This window comes from Rhea pennata, chromosome 4 (assembly GCF_028389875.1).
Source record: "Rhea pennata isolate bPtePen1 chromosome 4, bPtePen1.pri, whole genome shotgun sequence".
NCBI classification, from domain to species: Eukaryota; Metazoa; Chordata; class Aves; order Rheiformes; family Rheidae; genus Rhea; species Rhea pennata.
The window spans coordinates 76,821,727-76,846,790 of NC_084666.1; the positions used below are offsets into that span (position 1 = coordinate 76,821,727).

The 25,064-nt window shown below is 45.6% G+C and overlaps 1 protein-coding gene across 3 annotated transcripts; it reads right to left on the minus strand.

Annotated features, from left to right (window-relative positions):
- Positions 1–3,622: 3,622 nt before the first annotated feature.
- Positions 3,623–24,862, minus strand: LOC134139671 (glycerol-3-phosphate acyltransferase 3). Of its 3 annotated transcripts, none has more exons than XM_062574356.1 (12): positions 24,612–24,862; positions 15,824–15,896; positions 11,016–11,286; positions 10,425–10,499; positions 9,171–9,260; positions 8,875–8,968; positions 8,322–8,437; positions 7,326–7,381; positions 6,996–7,081; positions 6,336–6,464; positions 5,684–5,763; positions 3,623–4,791 (listed from the first exon to the last, which is right to left on the minus strand). In XM_062574356.1, the coding sequence occupies exons 1-12, from the start codon at positions 24,753–24,755 to the stop codon at positions 4,665–4,667; spliced, it is 1,341 nt and encodes a 446-aa protein (XP_062430340.1). In that variant the 5' UTR covers positions 24,756–24,862; the 3' UTR covers positions 3,623–4,664. The 3 variants fall into 3 exon arrangements, with proteins under 3 accessions (XP_062430340.1, XP_062430341.1, XP_062430342.1); XM_062574357.1 differs by lacking the exon at positions 24,612–24,862 and adding an exon at positions 22,725–22,781; XM_062574358.1 differs by lacking the exon at positions 24,612–24,862 and adding an exon at positions 22,262–22,496.
- Positions 24,863–25,064: the final 202 nt, after the last annotated feature.

Consider the following 25,064-nt stretch of genomic DNA (forward strand, 5'->3'; position numbering starts at 1 on the left):
CAACATTCAAGATACCACTGACTTCCTGACAGCTGCCCACTGTGGACCGCAGGCAGGGCTGAGTCACGACCCGCGTGCTGCAGCATGCACTGGCCCTCGTCCGCGCTCCCGCGGACTGTGCCCAAACCTCGGTCGTTAAGGCTGGCCTGAGAGAAGCTCAACAGTATCATTAGTTTCCATTCCACCGTCATTTAACAAAGTTATTTCAGTGAAACGTTGCCTGGAAGAAAGGTCGATTGGCTTGCAGGAGAAACCAGCACGGGGACAGTGCAGAAACTGTGATGTCAACGTGCTCAGGAGCTGCATCCCGGGACAGCCCAGAAGAGACCAGCAAGACATCGGCCTACAGTCTCCGAAATCACCGAGACAAACCCAGTCTGGCTTGTTACTTTCACTTGTCTTCTTCAAAAATAAAAATACGCCCTAACAACCAACCAGGACAACAAATCCCCATGCATAAAATCCAAACGAGTAGAGCGCTCATCAGTTGCGGTGAGCGAATGCGTTTCTCCCCCTTCTCCCCGAAGTTATGCAAAAAGGCAGGCAGTGACCAGGGCATAAGAAAGGCACGGCGGAGGGGGGGGGGCGGGGGGAAGAGACTTAGCTGTCCTTTGAGGCACTGAGCCAACAAACTTGGGCTCTTGTCCAAGAACTTATTTAGGTTTTGAGTGGTTTTCTACAGGAAATTAAACTTGCAGCATCATGACAATTATGTGCCAGGAGATGCATCCCTAATAACTTTGTGCTTGTCTACTGCTTTCAAAAAAAATTTTTTTTAAAGGAAGTAAAACTCTTCAAGATAAATACAGTTCTACCAATCTCACAAACCCAGCTGGCCAGACCAAGGACAGATTATATTCATGTCTCTGCAGAAAGTAATGGATACACTGGACCCAAGAGAATCCACAGCCCTGTACTGTTACTTCAACTACAACTTGCAGTCTAAGTTGGGGCACAAATCCGTGCAAAATCAGGCTTCCTTAGTCCTTGTACTGATGGAATTTTTGTTTATCCAATAGGTATTTGAAGTCAAACAGAGAACTAGGAACCAGCAGTCTCTTGCTACGGAGTTAGTACTAGGGCCTTGGGCAAAGTTTCATAGCTGAAGTCTGCTTCCTTCTTAACTATGGGGCTGCAGCGTTAGCAGCATTACAGGCATCTGTTCTCTGCAAGGTCGGGAGGCCCATTGTGCTCTAGGACTACAACAGAAGGGAAAATAAAAGAGCTTGGACAAAGCAAACTAACATTTGTGAGAATGAGATACAACAGCAAAAGCTGCTGTCTAGCAAACTGCAAGGAAAGAGAGAAAATATTCTTTATATCGTACTCCTTTAAATGCCTATTAAAAAAAGAAAGAAAGAAAGAAAGAAAGAAAGAAAGAAAGAAAACTAAGTACTACCTAACATAGAGGTATTCCTTTGGTCCTCGGCCCTGGTCTCTCCTATAAGAGGTAATAGCCACAGGCATTTCTTTGCTTCTCTCTGCCTCAGTCTGAGTCGTAACTCAGGCAGGCCCTGAAAATCAAGATATACAGCTCATTCTTGATCTTTTCTTATTAGTTTCTGTTTTCTGAGATCAAATGCCTTTCTCCAAATCTTAAAAGAAGGAATACAGGTCCTTAAATAAGAATCAATGCTCTTACGTGCGCTGTTCTAGGAACTAAGTCCTTAAGTTCAACTGCTCCACAGGTTTCTCAAGCTGTCTCTATTGATCCAAACCAATTCAGCAGCAACACTTCCCAGACCTGTCAGGGAAAAAAGGAAGAAATTGAAATAAAACCTTTCCAAAGGCAGGGGAAAGAGGCGAGAGTAGCTTAGTTAATAATGAGCCGAGCAGCATCTATGATTCATCATCTTACTGCCATCTGCAGTTGGGGTATGCATAGCTGCCCCGTAAGAAACTCCCACAAAGCTGGTAGGTTTACCTCCACACCACCCAAAGAATCTGGATGTCACCTCTCTAACTAGGAATAAGATCCAGAAACATCTATTAATAGATACCACCACTCACACAGCCTCCCTGAACAAAACACCTGAAGAGAAATAGAAGCAGCCAATGGATATTACATCAAAGATGCATCATCAGCCCCTGCCGGGGTTGGAGTCTAAAGACTAAGCAAGAATACCTGTTGTTTAAAAGAAGTACTTGAGTAATGGTATGCTCATAAAAACCTGTCAGCTTGTTCATTCACCTAGGTCTTCAGCAACTATGCAGCAATTAAGGGTGACTGAGTGATGCCTCATCTTGTGACTATAAAGATGCACTCTACTTATTTAGTCCTTAGCGTAAATTGTACTGCTACTGCTTATCCACACGTTTTCTTGGTACGGTATCTCCAGTTAAAAAAAAATAAATAAATAAAAATAAAAAAGGAAGACAGATTTTATTTAACAATTTGTTCAGTAGAGGTTATCTGCACACTCGTAGAAGTTACAGGTTTAAAAAGTCACACAACCCTACCGGGCTTCCTAGATGACACCACCACTGTATTACCTTATTATTACCCTTTCACTTAACAGGACTTTTTTTTTTTTGTTGGAAGCCAATTTTGCCCTAAGCAATAGTCAAAGCAGAGTCCTGGTGCTGTAAACACTTATAAATAAAGGGTACTCCCGTGAACACAGCAGGGTTTCATAATCCAATGCAATTCAGTTGCTGATGATTAACTCCAAACACAGGAAGGAATCAGCGGCACAGTCAGGCCGTAAGCTGACCATGAAGATTTGCTTAGGAATTAAAACTTCACCTACTTTTACTTCGTATTTCCTCTATGGAGTAATACGCATGTAACAATATAGAGATTAGAATGTATGTTGTGTCTGTCTATACACACATACCTGCAGAAAAGAAGGGCTTCCTAACACAAAGCTTCCTACAGAAAGTCAGGGCCAAGCTCCACCTCAGAGCAGGCATCTGGAAATTATGACCAAATTCCTTAGCCCAGAGGTCACACGACCAGTTCATCTTAGTAGGAACAATAAAACTCAAATCAAAGTTGAATTAGTTCCAATCAGGCAAAAACTTGCTTCATTGTGCCTTTCTGCATTTCTGTCACCTCTAACCCTCTCAATATAAACATTTTTGCTCTTAAAAGGGCCCATCATGCTAAACCAAAAAGCATTTTTCTAAAGGTTAGATCCCAGTGTTCTTTCCAAAGTCACATAGCTCCAGTGGGTTTCAAGACCAGATATCCAAGACCCAAGGATTTTAAGTCACAATTCTCAGTTCTGGAACAGTATTTTCTGCTCAGTATAAATTGAAAAAAAAACCTCTCTGCTCTAGGAAAAGATGACTTACAAATGAACTCACTGTTTCTAACAAGTTTAGACGTTCACTGTTGCTTTAGAGTTAATTACAGTTTAATTGGTCAAATCTCCCTCAGGTGACTTCACGTTCTGATCTCAAGTTCAGCCTGCATGATGTGCAAGTCATTTTTACTCTCTAGACAGAAGAGACACTTTCCTCTGTTGCAGGAAAGAAAATGAAAAAGTTATGTTAGAAATCATCTAAGAGTTCAACTACAGATGGTGCTTCAGTTAAGTTTCCATGACTCTAAGTTTCCAGGAAGTACAACTATTTCATTTAAACACACACAGAAACAGAACATAAATGTCACACAAGACCCATTAGAAATATAGAATTTATTTCTCTTTACATTGAGACAGCAATACATTGTAATTTTGAATATGCCACTTCTTGTATCATAGATGACTTATAGATCCTGTTTAGAGTTGTGATAGCTATTCCTGGCCCAGATCAACACAAAATGTGCTTCTGGAGTTGTACTCTTAAGACCTGTAAGCCATTAGCAGTAATTTTTTTTCTTTTTTCATTTTGGCAGAAAAGTAGTCTTGCAAATCCACTTCCTAGAACACATCTGTCACAGCCTAACTTATTCAGCGGCCTACCGTATCTTACCTTTAAGACAGCTCTCCTGGTTGGAAGAAAGCAATTTAAATACTAGCAGCAGACAGGTAAATTGAGGATTCATTCTTTGCATCTCCCCTCAGAGAGCAGTTCTTAGTAAAGGCAATTCCATGTTACAAGGCTGCCCAATTCCTCATAGTCCTTGAGCTGTGCTTTTGGCAGGGAAGCTCCTTCAGCCCGTGCTCCCCTCCTCCATGCACATCCAGGGCAAGGTAACCAGAGTCAGCTTTGATTTTGACACCACCCTAAAGCATGTTATGTTAAGAACTCTACAACAAGTAGTCTGCGAGCAACAGGGAGAAAACAAAATTGTTATGTTTAAAGTTTCCAATTACCATGGACAAGCAGCATCTGCACAGCCAGTGTTCTAACAGCACCTGCTCAGTGTACTTCCCTTCATCCTTACAAATTCAGAAAAAGTAGTGCAGTGCTTTTTTTTTTTGCTTTTGTCCCTTAATTCTTCACACGCTCCATTCCTTGATACCACGAACCACAATACAGCAGTGCATCATCATGCTTACAGTGAAGATGGGGAGGGACAGCAGAGGAAGAAAACAGGGGGTAGAAGGGAGAGAGCGCGATACAGAAACACTACCCTTAGCAGGCTCTGCACCAGCCACACAGAATATGTGCACACATCACAAGAGGGATTTTGTTGCTCTTTTTTTCCTTGTAATTAAAAAACAATTATTCCTGCTAAGGCTAGTTGTGCAAAATTGGTTTGAGAGAACCACCATTCAGTCTGACTCTGTTCCTGTAGACAGATTTCCTATTGATCCATTTCTTACTAGCATCTTGCTGTAGTTTTTCTGCTGTTCTTCCTTGAAAGTGTCTTTGACTTTAGCTCGTTTCAGGCCTCCATCCCTGAAATAGAGCAGGAGAGAGGTACTCCATCAAGTTTGTTACCACTACTGTTGTCAAGTATCTTAGTCTACTCTGGAGTCTTGTCCTACAACATGTTTCAGGAGGTTTTTCTTCAGAACTTACAAATACAAGTTTAAGTGTGTTTATTAAAACAGCACTTACCCAAAGCCATATTAATTCCATATTAATGAATACACAGGACAAGTTTAAAGCTTTGCCCATTAGATGAGAATAATGCTGGTACCAGGCTGCACCTACAACTGAATGAAAATCCTTGCCTATGTGGGATAGTATTTCCCTAAAGCATAAAGGTGGAAAGTGGCAGTCTTGTGGAAAACCATAGCTGTCCCTTACATTATTTCCTCTCTAGGGCCAGCTGGGCCTTATAGCTCTAACAACTTGCCCATTCTGGTTATCAGTAACCTGTTCTCGCATTTGCTTTCTATGGTCCAATAAAGATAAGAGCTTATACAGTCTTCTAATATTCAACTTCTTACCGAAGTAGCACACACTATGAGGAGGTCAGAACATCAGGGACTTTCAAGGCCTGTATTTTACTGTTCACTGTTTGTCACTGTGGCCAAGTAGCTTCACCTCAACTTTAATCTCAGCATGAGAAACTACTGTGAGGGGATCCTTTTCAAATGCCCAAAGCCTTCAGATATAAGTCACTGCAGAGGAGCTACCTGCTGCCAAAGACACTCCGCGGTCTTTTTCTTCAGCCATGTCCGCATGTGCGAGTAAAGTTACTCTGCTGTTTTCTCCTGACCAGAATAAAGCGAGCTTAAAAGGTATCTATCACAAAGATAGATCTTCAGATCTATCTCTGAATCACAAGCTGTAAGAAGTAACAGGATAGTCCATATACTCTAAGAACGATAGCGTTACTCACCAGGGAAGTTCAGTCAGTCCTCCTTGGCGAGCAATGGCAGACCTCACTCTGTTGGCAAACTGAACGGCATCTTCTCCTTCCTTCAAAGGTTTTAAGTTCAACATAATGAGGTCAGAAAGAATTGAATTGAGACAGATTTCCTTTGAGCTTTTTACATCTGTGGCCTCATCACATTAGCTTGGTGACAAAAGATCCCTCCTCCCTTCTTATGCCAACATAATCTGAGCTCCCTATGTAGTATTTATTTAGCTCATTTTCCCAAAATGTTGAAATTCGCAGAAAGTTTTGCTACAACACAATGTGTTCATGAACAATTTTGCAAACTATTAACGTATCCTTAACTCTAGCTAGCATTAGCAGCAGTGCTACTGTAAATAGCAGTATGTTTACTGCTATCTTTGGAGTATTTAGTGCAGTGCTGACAGTAGCAGGTTGCATTCCACACCTTTTTCCAGCACAAATCCTGCCAATCTTTCATAAAAATCAAAGCTCAGTCACGGGACAAAATGAACACTGGAAGTCCAGTATAAAATCCTTTTGATTTGGGGGTGGAGAGGATAGGAGATGGGAGAAAGAGGGGAAAAAAAATGCTTGCAGAGACAGTGTGGATCTTAAATAGCAATCAGACAGTCAACCATATATGCCAAATTACCTTTCTAACCATCGGTGGCATGTACCACACGTTGCACACAATGGCCCAGCTGGTCATTATTCGCAGCAGGTAGCTCACGATGTTGTATTTGCTGCTGTTCCAGAATGCATCTCCAAACTGTGGATCATACTGTAAAGGATCACAAAAAAAAAAAAAAAAAAAAAAAAAAAAAAAAAAAAGAAAAGAAAAGGAGAGAAAAAAGAAAAAAGGAAGTAAACCGTAAAACCATTTCCTCACATCCTCACAGAGCACCGCAGCCTGTTTCGGATCTCAGGGGGATGCTTTCAGTTGCACGCCAGAGTCTGAAGCAGCGAGCTCCATGGGCTGAAGGATCGATATCTCTCTCTGCTTCTCCCTCCCTCTCTGCCCTTCCCTCTGGCTGTCCCTCCCTGCATCTCTCTGCTTTCCCCCCTCTCCTCCCTGCTTTCTATCCCCCCTCCCGCCCTCTGTGCCCTCTCTGTTTCTCCTTCCTTCCTCCCAGTCTGCCCCTCTTTCTCTCTCCCTGCCTCCTGCTCCCTTCTCCCCCTCGCTCCATCTGCCTCCCTGCCTCAGTTAAGCTCTGGCTTTTATTAGCAGCTGGGCTGAGACAGCTTCCCACCTCCCCGAGAGAAACAGATCCCGACCCATTTGCAAGTTAAGCAAGCACTCATTTCCCCTTACCTTAATTGCAACGGGATAGATCGTCCCTCCGATTTCAAAGCTCCCCTTCTTGAACATCATCACAGACGTATTATTTATGCAGGTGCCTGTCCGGAAGAGGAAAAGTCACTGCTTCAAACAGCCTGCCACATTTCAGTAGCAAACCAACACCAACGCACAGTTTGTGAAGTCTCATATGAGACGCACACAGACAAAAAAAGAAGAAAAAAAATCCTAATAAAAAAATCTAAGCCATGGGTCAGCTCCATTAGAGCACCAGAAGTCAAGACAAGGCAATGAGATGAGATGAGATTATGGTAAATTGAGAGAAAGAGCTGTTCAGCTTCTTACCTTCCGGAAAAATTAAGATGGGAAGTTTGCTCTTATCTGCCACGTGTTCCCTCAGTCTGTGGAAGCAGAATAAAAGTTTAAAAACAGCTCCCTTCCAGTTCTATTTCCCCAGGCAGGTGCATTTAAGGGAAAAGGAAAAAAAAAAAAAAAAAAAGCCTTACTTATGTATATTTATAAAGAATTCAAAGCTTTATACTAGAGACAAATTTGTACCTGCCATTCTGTTTGTAACAGATCTGAAGCTTCGTGTAGCCTTTTAGACCCTCTGAGAACTGCTCCTATTGCTTTTAGATCGAGGAAACATCTCCTTTTCTTTCCTGCATATTGTTTTGTTAGCTAATGACTATCAGGAGAGCCAAATACATGCCATCAAGTCATTCCTGTAAACTGAACTCAAATTGTATCCACAATGTGGTGAAACGGTCAATTCGGGTTCTGCTTACCTAACACTAGATTTCTTAAAGACAAGGTGGCTAATGCCTACAGCTCACACTACCCCTTGACAGCACCTGGATGACTTGCCAGAGCCGTCCTGCCGTGTAGGATGTGCTGACGAGGTGATCAAGAAGGTAACCTGTCATAAAATTAATCTGAGAAGTTCTTCAAAAATTATGAAGGGTGCCTATCTTTGTATGCCAGTATTCATAGGGAAGCCTACAGTAATATGGCATTACAGATGACTGGCATCCCTAGGATCGGGGCTGGTAAGCAGCAGCCATCATTTGCAGTAAGACGACTAGATGTGATCCCTGCCAACAGAAGACATTTCTGCAAGACAGCCTGAGCCCTCACAGGATGATGAGGTTGCAAGCGCCATATCTCACAGCAACCTCATAGGCTCCTTGGGCTTTTGGCTTTCCAGATGAGTAATTCCTAATCTAGATCCTTGATTTTTGAATTACTGCGCTGAGAATCCCTGCACTTGTTGCCTCAAGCATCAGCTGATACTAAAATTACATTTACCCCTACAATTCGCCACTCAAACTCACGCTTCACCTTTTTGTCACCAGATGGCGGTCCTTAACTTCTGAGCGTTCAAACCAGACATGAGGACAGGCCTTTACCGTGGCTCTCTGAATAACTCCCATCAGCCCGCCATGAACTTGGCCAACCTGCAAGCCCAACGAGACATGTTAGCACAAAAGACTCCTGGAAAGTAGAATTCCCTCTCCTATATCCCTAATAAGAGAAAAAAAAAGCAAAAAGCAGAAAAAAAAAGCCTACTGGAGACTGCAAATCAGGATTGGGAAATACCAATAAAAACTAGTAAAATGCATTCACTTGAAAAGGTCTGCAAGCAGACGTAAAAGCATATCTCAGGTTTTATATCAAAAGAACCTGGCATTGACATCACCAGGATAGCTTTATCAGAACAAAAACTTCCCTGTAATCAAATTTCAGCAAAATTTATACTTTTCCCACTAATACTCAACATAGCTTTTATAGTTAGTATCTATGTTAAACACTGAACTCCACAACCAACGTCCCATAGCCTTCCCCTTTCGCATCCTCCCTCCCTCCTCTGCGCTCATCATGAACCTCCACGTACCATTGCGTAGCATCCATCATTTGTCAAAATGATTGCATCTATCGGTGACGTGTGGTTGGCCACACAAATGCCTCCTTTCTGAGGTTTGTTTTCCCTGCGAATACAGAATTTGTTATTAGACTAAGTGCAGGAAAAACTGCATTACACACGCGTTTCTTTAAAACTGCCAGGTGAGTCAGCATCTAGTGCGACGTGGACCTATGGGCCAGGAAAGATCTGCCCCATCTCAGCAAGGATACTTATGCATGTACAGCTATACACAAATGCTTAGGCTACCCGAGCATTGGCTCACTCACTTGTTATGGTAATGGATAGTACCGGAGAGAGCTCTGACAAGGATCCGGGAGCATGTGAGGTGGACAAGTTCACTGAGATAGCTCTTCACACTGCGAGAGAGAACACAGTATTGTGGAGCATCCTGAAAAGCAGTTAGACACAGACAATGTTCTCCAGTCTCAGAACTGAGGCTAAGGGAGGTTTTCCTGGGACTCAAGAGCACAGGGAAGGGGTATTCCCAGCTTGAGCACTCACTTGCTACAGCAGCTCAGCTAAGATACGTCATCCCCTTAGTCTTATTTGCTTAAAAAGCAGGCAAGGCAGAAATTTCCTTGCTGGATATTTTCTATCCTAGCAAAAAAGTAGCCCAGGATCGGTGCCTCAGAAACGCTGGTGTGTAACGGAGGACTGACCTTAGCGCGTAGACCCAGCTACGGAATAGGAATGCCAACACCTCTTCTGAATTACAGCTCGGACAGATGGCGAGAGAGGGAGGGAGACCTGAACAATTCAGCACCACCTCCAACCTCTTTTTTTGCTTTACTTCTGGCATTGTCCCCACACAGAGCTATGCCTGCCCTTTTCTACACCCTTCTGCGTGTTACTGGGCTGTCCTTGGCTGGACACTGCTTCACTATCATATCTGACCCCTAAGAAACACCACTGAATTCAAATTGCTTCCTCTGATTATTCTTCCCATTAGCCCTTTTAGAGAAGCATGTCTTAGTAACTTAGCTGGATACCACACTACTTTTCCGTCAGGTAGATTAAAAGCAGGAGTCTTTCATTTATTATATATATAATATATATATATATAAAATATCTTCTCATTTCTTTCTGTCTTCCTCACTACTCGTAACAAGGTCATGCCAGTACACAGCTCTTTCCTCCTTTCCTGAAGGAATGGGCATCACCAGCATCTTATCTGAAAGGCTGTTTTGGGCCTCAGTTCTTTGACTTGACAGTCCCAAGACAATGAGATTTTTGGTCCCCAAGGCCTTTGCGACATTTTTAAATTTTAACATCTCTTACACCTCTCTCATAAGAGGGGCCCATCAGAAGACACCATCCTCAGTGCCAAGCCTGGCAAGAAGCCAGTCTCTGCCCGAGCTTGAAATGCCACCATAAACAAGGACATTAGTTTGTAGATGGCGTGTACTATCAATGGCACATGACCTGTCAAAACGTGCCCAGTCTCAATCTCGAATTCTCCGCACTGCAGTGCTGCTGACGTGGCTAGTTTGTCCCTCACACAGGCCACACGCACTTCTCACCTGCTGTTTGGCAGCTGTCCTACCACTGTTGTCCCTACGATCATTGAGGTAATCCCAACGGTGGCCAGGGTAAAGCTGTAAGACAACAGACATTAAAGCAGCATAATTAGTTTTCTTCCTTTTAATATCACCTTCCCCTTTAAAATGGAAACGGATCGCAGAAGTTCAGTTATTCCTCAGTCATGATGTACTTCTTTCTCTGTAACTCCACTGTTAATGGCTCCCTGCCACATATTGCTCAAAATCATGGTGCAGCAAAGGCAACAGCATCAGACACCCTAATGCTTTGAAGGTCAGAGTTGAACTAGAGATTGCCCAATTTACTCTTATGTTGTCAAACCACGTGACTTCGGGTAAATACTCACAGAAAAGACGATCGCTTGTCCTAAACTACTCTGCATAGGGAACACAAAGATAAATGTTGCGAGGGGCTTTTTAGCCAAAGATTTTAAGCCAATTAACCATCTATATCCACAGGTGGCCTCTGCTAATATTCTCTTCTGCTAGAGAACTTCAGATGATCTTTCCTAAGATACACATTGACAGCTTCCCAGATTAACATAATCAATCCCTCAGCACCCGTGAGCTCACCGTAGGGGCAGCAGGAAGCAGTACCGCACCACAACCCCAATGACCCATACGATAGTCAGCCGCAGGCTGATGTAGTGGAAGTTGACATTAGTCCTTGTGAGGAGATTCCAGGAGACTAGCTCTTCAGAAGAAAACCTTTGGGTGACTTCATCTTCCACAATGGCCTCAAACCCTTTTCTGCAGAAATAGAATATGTCGGAGAATTCAAAGTCCACTCGATGCAGACCTGCAATTTCTTTCTCCATAGTGGTTTCATCTCTTTCTATGATACCTTGGGGGGAAAAAAAAAAGCGTATCTATATGAGAAAATAATCCTGTACAGTAATAGCCATCCTCCAAATTACTTGCTGCTCTGCAACATTCCAGGAGATAGATGTAGAGCTCTGATAATAAAGCTATGACAATAAGATCAGATGAGTAGCCGAACAACGTATACTGTTCGGCAGGCTGGTTACAGCTCCCTTTCCCCACATAAGCCCCTTGAGCAGCAAATACACCCAGCTCTGTTGCCTACTGAAGGTGAAGAAAGAAAGCCAACCCCTTTCCACCATCTGTCACATTATAAACTCAGAAACTTTATCCAAAACCATCTTGTGCTTCCACAGAAGACCAAGTGAGAACTTGAGCCCTTCAGAGCTCTTCTCCCAGTGCTCTTAAAGTGTATATTTAAGGGCATTCATGTTCCTGTGTGAAGGCTTCCCTATTTTCTAGGCCCCTGGCTCTTGTCGGGCACTGTGGCTTCCCACATCCATGCTCTGCTAAGACCTGCTCTGCTGTTACCTGTCGATGTCCCACACCACGACAGCTACCTGACACCTGAGCAAGGACCAGCTTTGGACCAAATGCATCTACCTTCCTTCATGGCACACATCTTTTCTACGAGCAGAGACAAGATTACACTGTTTTTTGTTTGTTTATTATAGTATATGCTAAAGAAAGAAAAACCCTCCAAAAGATAGTCAGATAAATGCGCGCCTAAAACTGCCTTAATATAATAATGTATTTTGTTACTAACACTTGTGCTTTAGTTGAACTCTGCCCAAATAACGCCTGACAAAACAAGGGAAAACTGCAGAGTTCAGAATTGCAGTAGAAATAGTTAAGTACCTTTTTTTTTTTTTTTTTTTAATTTATCGTCTGATAAGCCAGTCTGATATGCACTGATTTCTCACAGAGTCCCTGAAAGGAGGGCAAATGGGATAAGCTAAATATAAAGATCAAGTAGCTGCTGTCTGGTAAGCAAGTCTAGCTCCAGAGGCCAATGACTGAAGAAATCTAGACTGGCATTTCTCCAGAACAGCCACTGCCTGAAATACTCAACAAGGATTACAGAGGTCCAAGTTCAGGTCACTGCTCTTCCAGACTCCCTCTGGCAGGTTGCATAATCTCTATCCTTCGATGCAGGCTTTGAGGTAAGGGAAGGAGGAGGCACCCAATTGTCTCAAAATACACAGCACCTTCCCATAAATTCACATCCCACAGAATTAAAACCTACTTCCTAGGAAAGTCTTGCCAGCACGTGAAAGGAAAGACTCTGGGAATATATATGCTGTGCAAATACATATGCAGGCAACTTTTAGGTCACAGCTAATCCGGGGAAGGTTTGTAGGCTCCTGGCTCCTACTTCTTGGCTGAAAGTGCCACAGGTGCAGCGCATGGGAGCCTAGGGTTCAAGTTAAGCACACGGCTGGCACAGGCAGGATGCCCTTGCTGTAACCTCTCTTCTCAAAGGCCTGCTGTGTGACTGTCACACCATACCGCCGGCACGCACGCTGCCTCAGGGGTGAGGAGCACTCTGCCAAGAGCTCAGTAGCATCACGCACTGAATTAAACGCACGCTGCTCCAGCGATATACTTAGCTTTCTTCTAACCAGGAGTATCATTTAATGGCCTTTAAGCCCTTGGCCACGAGCAGAGCTGAGTTTGCCAGAGGCAGCTAAAAGGCAGGGTGATGCAGGAGCACAGCAAACATCACTTGTAACAGAGATGGATGCAATTGTCCCAATACTCACAATGTTATTGCACAAGCCCCGAGCGCTTGAGCTTTAAGTCTCAAGCTCTCATACTCTAATTAGCTCATTATACCACGCTCAAATTTCACACTACCTAGTTACAGCTGCATATTCGCATAAGCCCTTCTTGTAGTGGAGGACACTTGCAAAACTTGTAACCGAATAGTGTTTTGGTGTTTTTTTTAATCCCACAAACTAAAGAGCAGCACTGCCTTTTCCCACTATCAACACCCACGCACACAGCCGAGAGCCAGCTACTCAGAGACGCACATCCAGCCTCTGAAGCCCTGTCCAGCAGAGTGTCACCCAACAGAACTGGGCCCAGGGTGTGACACGCTGCCCTCTGACACAGGCAACACAGCAAGTGCCAGCACCAGATAATTCCCCACTCAGCAGAAACAGCTGCTGACCTTTCTCCTGGGACTACTCTGTCTCACACCACCACTGCGGGGGCATTGGATGCTCTCTTTGCTGACAGCTACAAAAGACACTGGACTTTGGTACTGGAGTGAAAGGTATTGCCTCCTCAGTCACGCTGTCGCTTGGTCGTCATGCTGAAGAACCAGGTGACACTAGATTTTAAGTTCTTTGGAAAAGGTACATTTTTTGCGCTGCCAGGGAACAGTGCCCTGAAAACAGGGAAACAAGTCATTTCACACATATCTGTGATTCTCCTCTCCTTTCCTAATCCACCTCCTAGCGATGATTGGACACAGTCAGGAAGGAAGGATGCAGTACTACAAATTCTCCTCAAGTCAGATAGCCCTGAACACACACACATGCATGCACTTACCTTTACCTTGTTTTATTCAACACTCTGCAATTTATTATCATCAGGAATTTCTCCTCCCTCAGTAAATATTGCATAACGCAGTTGGGCCTTTCCACCTGCTCATGTTCTAACACCTCAGGGGCCAACTCCAACATAGCACTGCTACGCCTAGACCTTCCACGGTCCCCAAGTAGTTTCATCCACATGCAGGAGCCCAGAGCACCTAATCACAAGTCAGTTGGTACCGTATTCTTTTTCAGTGCTAGAAATTCAATGTGGAGACAGCTGCAAACACAGACATTGAGCAGTACTCATCTCCGATTCATGCTGCTGCTCCACCAAGTTTCTAGTAGCCCCAGCACATGCACAATTATCTCTGTAAATGCAGGTCCGTGTTTGGTGCTACCTACCTAACATCTATTCGGATCTAGCAGAGCATTCATAACCACAGTTACACTGAGCACAGAGATCATTCGCATTTGGGCCTGTCCTTAGAGTTAGGACAGGATTTCAGAAGCAAACAGGCTACTGGACTGAAGGGGGAACAGAAGAAGCAGCCATGCCTCAAGAGGCAGTAAGCGTGCCCAGATCCGGTTGAAGTCAAAGATCCTCTGTAAGAAAGATAGGATGCTCATCACAAGCTTCCTATCTTATTTTTTTTCCCTCCCCTCCTGACTAGAATCCTGACAACTCAAAAAGCTCCTGAGAGCACAATGGAGAGTACAGCTTGGTACAGGAGACTACAAAATCTCCCCCTTTCCCATACTTTCCTCAAGTAAGGAGGAGTTAGGTTCCAATCAACCCCATGAAAAAGGGAATCATCATGTCCCCTTCGTGACAAGCTTCTTCTGGAAAGTTACAAAACTTAGTGCAGGAGAAGACATTCACGGGGGCAAGTAAGGGACACTATCACCCTCCAAGGAAGAAAGGGAAAGTCTAGCAGCATCACTGAGAAGCCAGGAGGCACGGCCAGTGGGGGACATGCATTGCTGTGGGTGGTTCCTTAGCCTCTCTTGTCTTTTCCATTGGCTATCCCACTCCCCACAGAAAAAGACAAAAAACACCGAAACAGTGACCAGCAACTGGCACAGGACGTTAATATTTTCACTTGCCAAGTTCAAAGTCACAAATTAAATTAGAAATCATTTCTAAAAAATCATTTCTAGAAATCAATGTAAATATGAACACTGGAAATGGGAGAAGACCAAGTGCTGGCTACAAAGGCAGGTTCAGCCTTCCCCTTCTTTTAGCTTCCCGTGCAAATTCAGGCTACTCTTGCTGCACATACAGCTCCAAAGTCCTCTTGCAGACAACTCTGACCTAGTACGGCCTACCACAACATGCTGTGTGGGATAAGATACAGTAAGAGAAGTAATTTCAAAATGAGGGTAAAGGAGGAAATATGAAGCAATTATTCAGCTGTCTTTCTACAGGAAAGGAGTTTAAGAAGTTTGTCTGCAAATGCTGAGATAACTCAGAAGGGCAAAAGGGAAATAGAAGCAGACAGAAAGGAAGGAAAAAAGTAAAGCGACACACACTGTCCTACAACAGAAGGAAAGCACTGAGCTTGTGAAAGAAGAGTGCTGGGCTTGGACTTCAAAACGCTTCCCGCTAAGCTCACAGATCTCTTTAGAAATCTGAGACTGTCAGGACTGACGGCCAGCAGCCTTGTCAGCACTGACCCAAAAGCGGGCTTCAAGACAAAAGCAAGTGTTGCAACACGACTGCTTCCTTCGACGGAGAACAGTCTCCATCTCAAGCCCCGCTTTGTTTGACTAAACATGTTGTTATTTCATAGCCTTGTTTTCTCAATCCCTCAGGCTTTTCAGCCATTCAACACAGGCCGATACAAGAAGCGTTTCATTCTGCAATAGCACTTCTTGTGCCAGGAGTATTTCAAAATAACTAGATCTAACTGTAAGCACCTCCTCTCCTGTTCACTCTCACGTATGCACCTACTTCTTCATTTGAAATTTTTCCCCTACTTCAGCATGCAAGTCTTAGCAGCATGACTTGACTCTTACCGTTAGCAACAGGAGTTTTGAGCATCTGCGGTTGTGCCTTTTTGACACCTTTTTCTATCCGGATGGTGGCCCACTGTTGAAGAGAAAGAAAAGTTAATTTCACAGCTGTAATATTACATACGTATTGTTAACTTATTATTACTTATTACATACATAATTAATATGCATTTAATAGTCACTCCAACAAGTCTCCTAAGAAGTGACAGTTACTTAGAGACAGGTTGCGACTTTCAAGGAATCTCTTCAGCTGGTAACACCTGCTCATCCTCCTCAGATGCACGCACGCAAACACGGGTCGTCCCTCTGAAGAACTGCTGCCCGAACACACCTCACGACTCAAAAGCGACCTAGTGATAGCCAGTGCCTCAGACGGTTCACCTGGGAAGCCTTGTCTTCAGGGAGCCAGCTCGGGGCTTTGCAGCTCCTTGGAAGCAGCTCACTTCTTGAAAGAGTCGCAACACCAGCAACGACCTTGCATGCCGGTAGGAAACACCCTCCAAAGAAACCTTCCGCTACCAGCCTCCCGGCCCGGCCACGCTCCTGGGAGGAACTGCAGGAACTGAAAAACCAAACAGCACTTGCCGGCGTGGGAAGCCTTGTTTAAATTTGCTTTTGCTCAGAAGACTACTGCACCCAAGATTTTTCCAAGTTGGGCATAACTGAAATTTCCCATTGCCCTGCAGCTGCTCATTTCCTGCCATTTTCATGGCTAAGAGCAGCAGAGAATCAGGCTAAAATGTCAGTTCTAACGAACAGGAGCAGAAAACCGCTTCCTCTGCCCTTGGACAGGGTTGCCAGACCGTTTGGGTGCGAGAAGCACGGAAAGCTGAGCAAATAATGCCTGACTTTGTGTTTGCCTGTGAAGAATATTAATCCTCCCACACATAACTTCATCCTATTTCCAGGAGAACTTACAATGGGTGTTTCATAGACAACAGAGGCACACAGCCTGAGAAAAACTAGCTCGGAGGTAGGGATTGGGATATTACCCTGCCCAGCACCCGAGTGACTGCGCGCAGGCACAGCAGGGCACAAACGGAGATCACAACAACCAGATTTCTTGGAAGCATCAGGCCAGTGCTAAACCATGCAGTTTCCACCTCTTCCCGCCAGTAGAGCTGTGGGGCGTTTGGGGATCCAGTTGCATTTTGAAGGTTATCTCCACCAGGGAACTTCCCAAGACAGCAGACTGCCAGGACTGCTAACTGCACCCGGCCCTGCTGATTCAAGACCTACCCTGCCAACATCTTCACTCATTCTCTCACTTCTTCCGCTGCTGAGGCAATAGCTGTTCCAGGAACTATTATTTCCAGGACTAGCTCAGTACCTTCTGGTTACACGAGAGCCTCAGCAATGCTACAGCCATGCATGTCCTAGGAAATAGCAAAGCAAAACACTCTCAACAGAAGAAATTACTCAGAATAGCTCCATTTCTGGAGTTCCTCTACTAACTGAATTTGGGGCGCATGCGGACCAGCAAATATGCTGATATAACCACTCTCTGACCAGGCTTGAGTCACTACACTAAACTGATGAGAACATTCGTGAGCAAGCCAGCCAGTTCTATTACACCGAAAAGCCAGAGCTTCAGCCACGTACACGAGCAGAGAAAATGAGTTTTCACCAAGCAAATCCTCTCAAGTTGCTAATCAGCACACAGTGCTGCCACCCCTCGTTTCGCAAAATCTGGGAGAAGAGTTTCTCCCTTTGGAGCTCAGAAGAACACCCTGCAGATCATTCCTGCTACAGAAATCATGCTGTAAGCAAGCTCAGTTCATGCTAGACCTAGTGTAAAAGTCTGAGACTGAGCAGAAGTCTGTAACACCATGAGGACACGGGCTGCGGAGACATGCCTTTGTAACGCTCAAAAGCTTACAACATCCAAATACACAGCAGTGTCTTCCAACGCTCAGCTTTGCAATGGACTTTTCCCAAAGCAAATGTAAACTATGGGGTCATGGAACCCAAACAGGTTTCTACTGTTTGGATGTGTTTATCTACCCATCTCTGAAAAGGACTTTCGTGATTCCAAATTCCTCTGACTTCTAGTCCACAAGCTTACCTAACTTCAAAGAGCTGCAGCACCACCATAAAGTGTCTAAGCACCACTTTTAAGGGCAGAAAGAAAATCTCCAGGGCAGAGTTTCCTTTGCCCTCCACCCTTGCCCTGCCAGGAGATGGAGCACCACCACAAGCATGGTACCAGCATGGCACCCCGTACAAAGGTTGCATAGGCCGTTTCAGGGGATAACTGACCTGTGCTCCACAAGTCAACAGTTGAGGCAATTTTATTTTTGGCACCAGACTTCCCAGGGGATTTAGGCATGCTTCATAAAACCAGCCAGCAGGAGGAAGATCATCTCCCCTTCTTGCCCAGCAGTGTTAGGGCATTCTCAGGGGCCCAGGGGACCCAGGCCTACCCACTCCTAACGCAGACCAGACTGAAGTCCTCTCCTCCAGCTTTCTTTCTCTCTCAATCTGTCCTATTTCCCAAGACCGTGCATGTTTTAACCACCAAAGAGCAAGACTTGTTTACTTAAGTTTACTTAATCTAATCCTTCCTCTTATTCTCAGGCACTTAAAATAAAGGCACTTTCATCAAAGTTAAATTTTTAACTTTGATCAAGTCAAAAGTCAGTTTACCTCGAAAAAAAGACACCGCATGCAGAAGCGTGAGCAATTTCCCTTCCTTCCTACTACCTACTGATTTACACTGCCCATTGCCATTCCAGCTGGCTCCTATACTAAAGCACAGCCCTGTGCTTCAAAGAGTTACCACAATATAACCTGATTCATACCACACAGGGGAAAATACTTTATCCAATTAGAGCATCTCGAAACACAATTACAAAGCCTAGCCTCCCATTCTGCTTTTACACGGAAGATAAGCAAAAAACTGCCTGGCAGGGTTTTCAGATACGTTGCTTATCAGCAACCCTGACACACATCAGAGGGGCTCTTCCTCCCAGCCCGCGAGCTGGCTGAGCAGGCAGCCTCAAGCGCCTTGGTGCCGACCTCACCTTTTATCAGGAATTCCTGAAGCAGTTTTAGGGAAGAAATATAAAACCCCAAGCTCCTGAAGGGATGATAAAGAAAGGGCTCTGCAGCTACCCACTGATACATAGAGTTAGAAAGCTGCATGATTGCAGAACCTGTGCAAATATCATCACAGGTCTGGCTTTAAAACTGCGACATTTCAGCTGCTCAGGGTGCGTGAAGCGGCTTGCATGCTTAAGCGACACACAGGCACAGTCTGAAGAAGACACTACACCACATTTCACAAGGTAAGAATAACATATCCACCTTTCCCTAAAAAGGTTGCCCTCCTAAACCTTTAGGAAAGGTTAAGTTATTAACACCTTAAAGAGAAATACAGCAAGTCAACAGCCTACATAAAAAATGTCAAAAGCACTACTACCCTTGTACATAGGAACTACACATTACTCAAGAAAGGTCCAGTTAGACCTCAGAGGCAACAGTTACACATTTGTGATACCCGTCCAAAAACAATCCCATCTCCAAGCAGATACTCATCTCCAAAGCCAAATTTGACATATCATTTCACGTAAGCATATCTAGATGATATTTTGCTAGGCTCCATCACAACTTGATTTATTACAAACATCTTAGAAACTATCCTTATTTTCTTAGCAGATGGAGCTTTGCTTCTCATCCCCTTCTTCAGCTTTAAACAGCACCTCCAGTTTAACAGCAATGCTTGATCGTTACAAAAGAGGATATCATTAAATATCTGGAGTCATATGAAGCTAGATCACTGATGTTCTCCTATTTAAAGATATTGGCAGGTCACATTCAGAGCAAAGGCTGATGCGCTGGTTTAAGTGAGCGCTCCTGCTTCCAAGCTTTCCAAAGGTTAATACCAACAGAACAACTTTAAAGCATCTCCCACACAATGCTGTGGTGTTTGACGCAACAAAACCTGAATACTAATTGTTGGGTTGCTTTGTAATGAGGAGAAGAAAACAACAATGCAGAGGCCAGCAATTGTCTTGGCATGAGCACAAAAGGTCTTCTGCGGTCTCTTCTACCATCTTTTCCTCATTCTGATGGTACCTCTTTGTCACCACCTCAAAACAGCTGCTGAAATGTTTCTGTACACACCGTGAGCTGTAGAGCAAGTCTTTCTTGGTGGACAAGTACCCAAAAGGCAGTGAAGACTAACTTGACTAGGAAGCACCCAGCATCAGCAATGAAAACGCCAAGTAGCTTCTTTTACATAAGCTTCATGCATTTTAAGACAAGATTTGAATACAGCTGCTTTTTGTTTTTGAACAGCCTTTAGTTATCAATAGCCTCTGAAATCCTGGTGTTTACATGCCGTGAAACTCAGCAGTTTCCAGTCGGTGCTGTTGGCCGGAAGGATGGAGAGTTAAATTACTGATGCTAGAGCAGAGTGCTCACCTTATGCCCCACCAAGGCTAGCGCTCTGCTAACCTTACCTAGGTGCAAACCTCACTGATTATTAACAAATATCTGTGCAAAATATGCAGAAGGGCCGGCACCGGACGAGGGTCTAGGTTAATACATCCGGGGAATTTACATATTTGAAGATTAACAAGGCGATTTCCTAACTTCTTGTTCCCAAAGCCACTGTAAACCTTGTAAACATGAGTGTGTCCTTCTTATTTGGCTCCTCTCGAAGAGATACTTCTTGTTAGCGCCTGAGCTGGCATGCTCTGGAGCTGCTCTCCTACTCCAGAGTTCTCCATTTCTCCTCTGCCCCGACAGTCCTTGAAGGACACCAGCTACGCAGCTACAAAGGCCTCTGCTGACGCGGACATTAGTCAGCACAGCTTGCCTAAGCAGCCAATTAAATAGGAAACTGCGGAAACCCATAATGATTCACATATTTATAGCCCACATATCCTCTGTATTCCTTCCCCACCCCGTCAGACCTAGCATCGCGTTTTGCGGCTTGCAGCCCCGACTGGGGTTTACCAGGAAGAGCCGCATCCCTGGGTGCTTCCGGGCAGACTGCCCATCTCGCCTCACCCTCGCAGCCCAAGCCTGGAGTTTGACCAGAGGTGCTGGATGGTGCTTTCTCCCCCTCCCCGGGTACGTTATTCTCAAATTGAGGTGTATTCACCCCACATCTCTAGCCCGAGCACCCTTGGCTTTACCTCCTTGCTACGGAATAACATGCCACCTTTGTCCAGGGAGAAGGATCTCCGCAGGGCGGCATAATAAACCGTTTGAAATCACTTCTGTTCCAAGAGGCCACTATTAAATCCAGATGAATGTAACATGTCTATGACTCCCAGCATCTGTTGCATTTTACAGTGCTCGGGGCGGGGGGGGAACTCAATAAATGCTTTCTGGGCTAATCGAAACTCCCAGAAGCTGTGTGCCCCAACAGAGCATGGGACTGGGACACTCAAAGCTCCGCAACCAGCAACAGTTAGTCCTAACAGCACGCAGTAAGGAGATGTTATTTTTTCGCACAGCTGTTCCCAAAGGCCTAATAACTTCATTTCACTGAGGCTAGCTAGTTGCCCGAGATTTCACTAGTAACACACGCCACATGATTTAAAACATGCAAGAAGTGTTTCTCAATTAGCAAAAGCAAACGGGGCAGAGCCTACACAAGCATTAAGTGACAAATCAACCCTGCTATATCAGAGAGCTGGGCAATCCCCAGGAAAAGAGCGGACTGGGGTGGGGAGGGGAGAAAGTCTGTTGGTTACTGGGTACAATCTGTCAGGCACAGACCGCCGCTCCGGAGCACCCGTCACTACTGCCTAATATTGAAGCATGCTGCATAAGCTAATCCTTCGAGTTTCCTGTAAACTGGCGTAAACAGAAGGACAGATTGCTAAGTGGTGGTGGTGGGTCCATGAGCCCTAATGCAAGACAGATTGTCCTCTGAAAGGGCAGTCTCTCCGCTCCTCGGCAAGAGAGCTCCAAGGGCACGCTTGCAGGTGCTGTATAAACCCCAACTCATGCCAGAAGTTACGGAAGAGGTAACCAGAATCCAAGATAGGGGAAGAGCAAGATCAAGACGCCCAAAATCCAGAACTGGAAACCATGTGAAGGTGATGAAAAGCAAACAAGGAGAGCCGTAACACGCTGTGGCCATGACAAGAGGCAGTCCCCCACATTTCAAGAGCGGGCAGGAGTTCAGCAGTAAACGATTTTGCAAGTGTTGGCCTGGCAGAACTTCGCCAGCCCGAAGAAACTCCTCACAGGAGCGAACAGCCGGCAGAGAAACTTTTGGAGCAGTAATCTGGCTCTCATCTCTAAATCTGGCTGAAACATCTCTAAAAAAAGTCATATGCCAATACAATACCAGGCGTCACGATAGTAGCACTGCAAGGGAAGCAGCATGCAGAGGAAAGCAAGCAGTTGCGTAAAAGCTAACTTAGTTTGACAAGAAAATTCAGAAGGAAGGTCATTATACTTCAAGGTCACTACACCTACGCAGCATAGTGGGAGGAAGGGACTTCTATCAGCTAGTAGACTGCCTGCTGCGCTGCATTCCTCTGGCGTTCAAATAGCTGGTCCCACTTCTCCACTCCTTTTCCCCACTCCAAAAGGAAAAATACGCTCCACGTAAACGTGGTCATCCCTTCGGAGGCAAACGCAGCCCACGGGGCAGTCTGATGGGAGCACGTCCTCAACAGCACCACATCCGCGCGCAAAGAATGTGCCTTTCGGAGGCAGCCTGGCAGAGAGAAAAAAGCTACTGTGCCCCGACCGATCTCCCTCTTTGGCAGTGTCAGGCAAAGCACAAGAACGCTCTGTTCCTAAAACGAGCTTTTCCACCCCCCACCTCTTCTAGGAACGCGCTTGTTGCACAGGAAACAAACATCTGCTCCCCTGAGACAAGCACAAACTGGTCTATTTTTATTAGTAGGAAAAAATTCAAGCGCAAGTCCAGTACCATGCTGCGCTCGCTCCGTACTGCAGCCTGGGAGGTGACCGCGCGCCACAGACTCATACTCACATGCCGTGTCACATCCGAGGCGACACTTGACCGGCGGTCACACCGTGTAGTTCAGAGTGAACTTTTGACTCCCCAGCTCATCACTCCCTGGATTACGGTGCCCCAGATGACAGGCTCAGATCCTCCTATCAGAGTAGCTCCAGTAAACACAACGTCACTACCCAACACTACCAGGCTCTGTAGAAACCGGGAAACTCTGCACAATCGCCAACTGCAGGCCCCGACTCTGCTAACACGGGGGAGACATCTCAGCAGGCCAAACTTGAGAATAACGCCATATTTAGCTGGGGTTAACGAGTGACCACCGCTTCACTGACCAGTCTTTCCACCTTGCCCATCAAAGAGGCAACTAAGGCAGCAGCAGCGTGATCCCAAGTGCCCTACAGTCCCAAGAGGCCACCTTTGGGCACAGCAGCAGGTAAGCAAGGGCTGGAAGCCAAAGAGGAAGCTATTAAGTTAACCGCTGTGCTGGAAAACGTCTCAGCCGTCAGAGACTGCAGCATCTGTCTCGGCCATCAGACTGTAGCACCCTGCGATTCAACGCAGCCACAAAACAGACTATGGCTGCTTGGTAGAAAGCCCATATATATTCAGTGCAGCAGTCCAGGAGATATCAGAGACCCGGCCAACCAGACCCGGCCAGCAGCTACGTATTTAAACCTCTGCATTACCGCCACTGTTTTTGGCGGCTGGAAACCAGATGCGACAGCACACATTTTTAACGGGCTCCGACCGGAGCCGCGTGGAGCCGGCTGGCAGAATATCCACCTCTCCGTCAGGCCGCTGAACAGAGCGGGAGCCAGCATCAAGGAGCACTAGAGCTTCGTAACCAACTGCTTTCTTTGAGAGGTTCTCCCCGTGCAGCTGCTCAGAGGATTCACATGTGCACCTTGCTTTTCTAAGTCTAAGCGGACTGACCTTCTTCACTCTTTCTTCTTCTTCCCAGGACTCTTCCGAATTTGTCATTAGCTTCTCTTTTTAATATATACGTATACATACACAAATGGATAGCAGAACTGGGCATGTTATTCCAAAAACAACTCCAGCCATGCCACACACAAAGGTAACATTTGCCATTTTCTTCTTCTAGATTTGTCACTGTCTCCTCCCTTACACTTTGCCTACCAGGTCACCACTATCATGAAAATGCTGTCAGATGCTTCTCCACACTTACGCCTGAGACATTTTGAGTTGCTTCCTGTCTCGACATTTGATGACACTCAAAATAATGATTAATGCCCTCAAAATAAAGAATGTGCAGTGCAGGTAATCACAGGTAAGGGCAAGTTGTTCAAATAAGACTATCTTTCCAGGTGATCTGCATTGTTCCCTCCGGCTGGTGTGACCTTTAGCTCCTCAGTTCTGCTATCTGATTTTTTTTTAAACAGCCACAGCTGTGTTTTCTAACCCTTAGCAGTTACCCTCATACCATTTAAACTAGGTAAGAATAAGCCTACTCCAAGCACACTAAAAAAAACACTTCAAGTACATGCATCCTCACCAAAACCCTTAACACACCACGTTTTAGCTGCATTTAACCGATGCCATTTTTATTAGGTGGTTGGCTGCTGTTTAGCAGAGCACCAAAGACCTTGAAGGCACCGAAGCGCATTAGCGAGGTTTGGCTGAAAACCTCGTGGAACGAGATCAAACGTGACAAAACCTATTTTCCGTAATAATGTATTGATCGGCGTCATGCTGCCCGTGGGCTGCACCGGCATCGTTTTGCTCTCTCTTACAGTTGTTTCCTCATCTTTGGAGAAGGAGTGAAGGACTGAAGCCGGACCCCTGCCCCGCAAGCCCGTAAAACACTTCCCCACCTACCTCCAGGGTCCGCACCAGCAGCCACATGTAGGCCTCGGAGATGCCCAGCGACACACCGAGCGCCGACGGTACCACGATGAGGGCCAGCACCAGTGCCAGCCACACCGCAGCCACCCGCGCCGCCACCGAGCCCGCGTCCTCCATCTCCGGCCGCGCTTGGGTCCGGGACCCGCAACCGGGACTGCGGCTGGAGCCGGAGCCAGCAGCGCCGCCGCCGCTGCCGCGCAGAGGGCGGGCGCCGCCGCCACCGCTGGGGCCGCCCCCGGGCCGCAGTCCCCGCCCCAGGCCCTGCCGCCTTATTCACTCCTTCGTTTGCTTACTTACTTATTTATTTATTTATCTAACTCATCCCTTCAGCTGCTCCGTGAGGCAGGAACCGGGCTGCAACGCCGGATTCGCCCACGCCGGCTCTCTCAGCGCGCGTCAGCGATCTCCCGCGAACGAAAGTTTTCC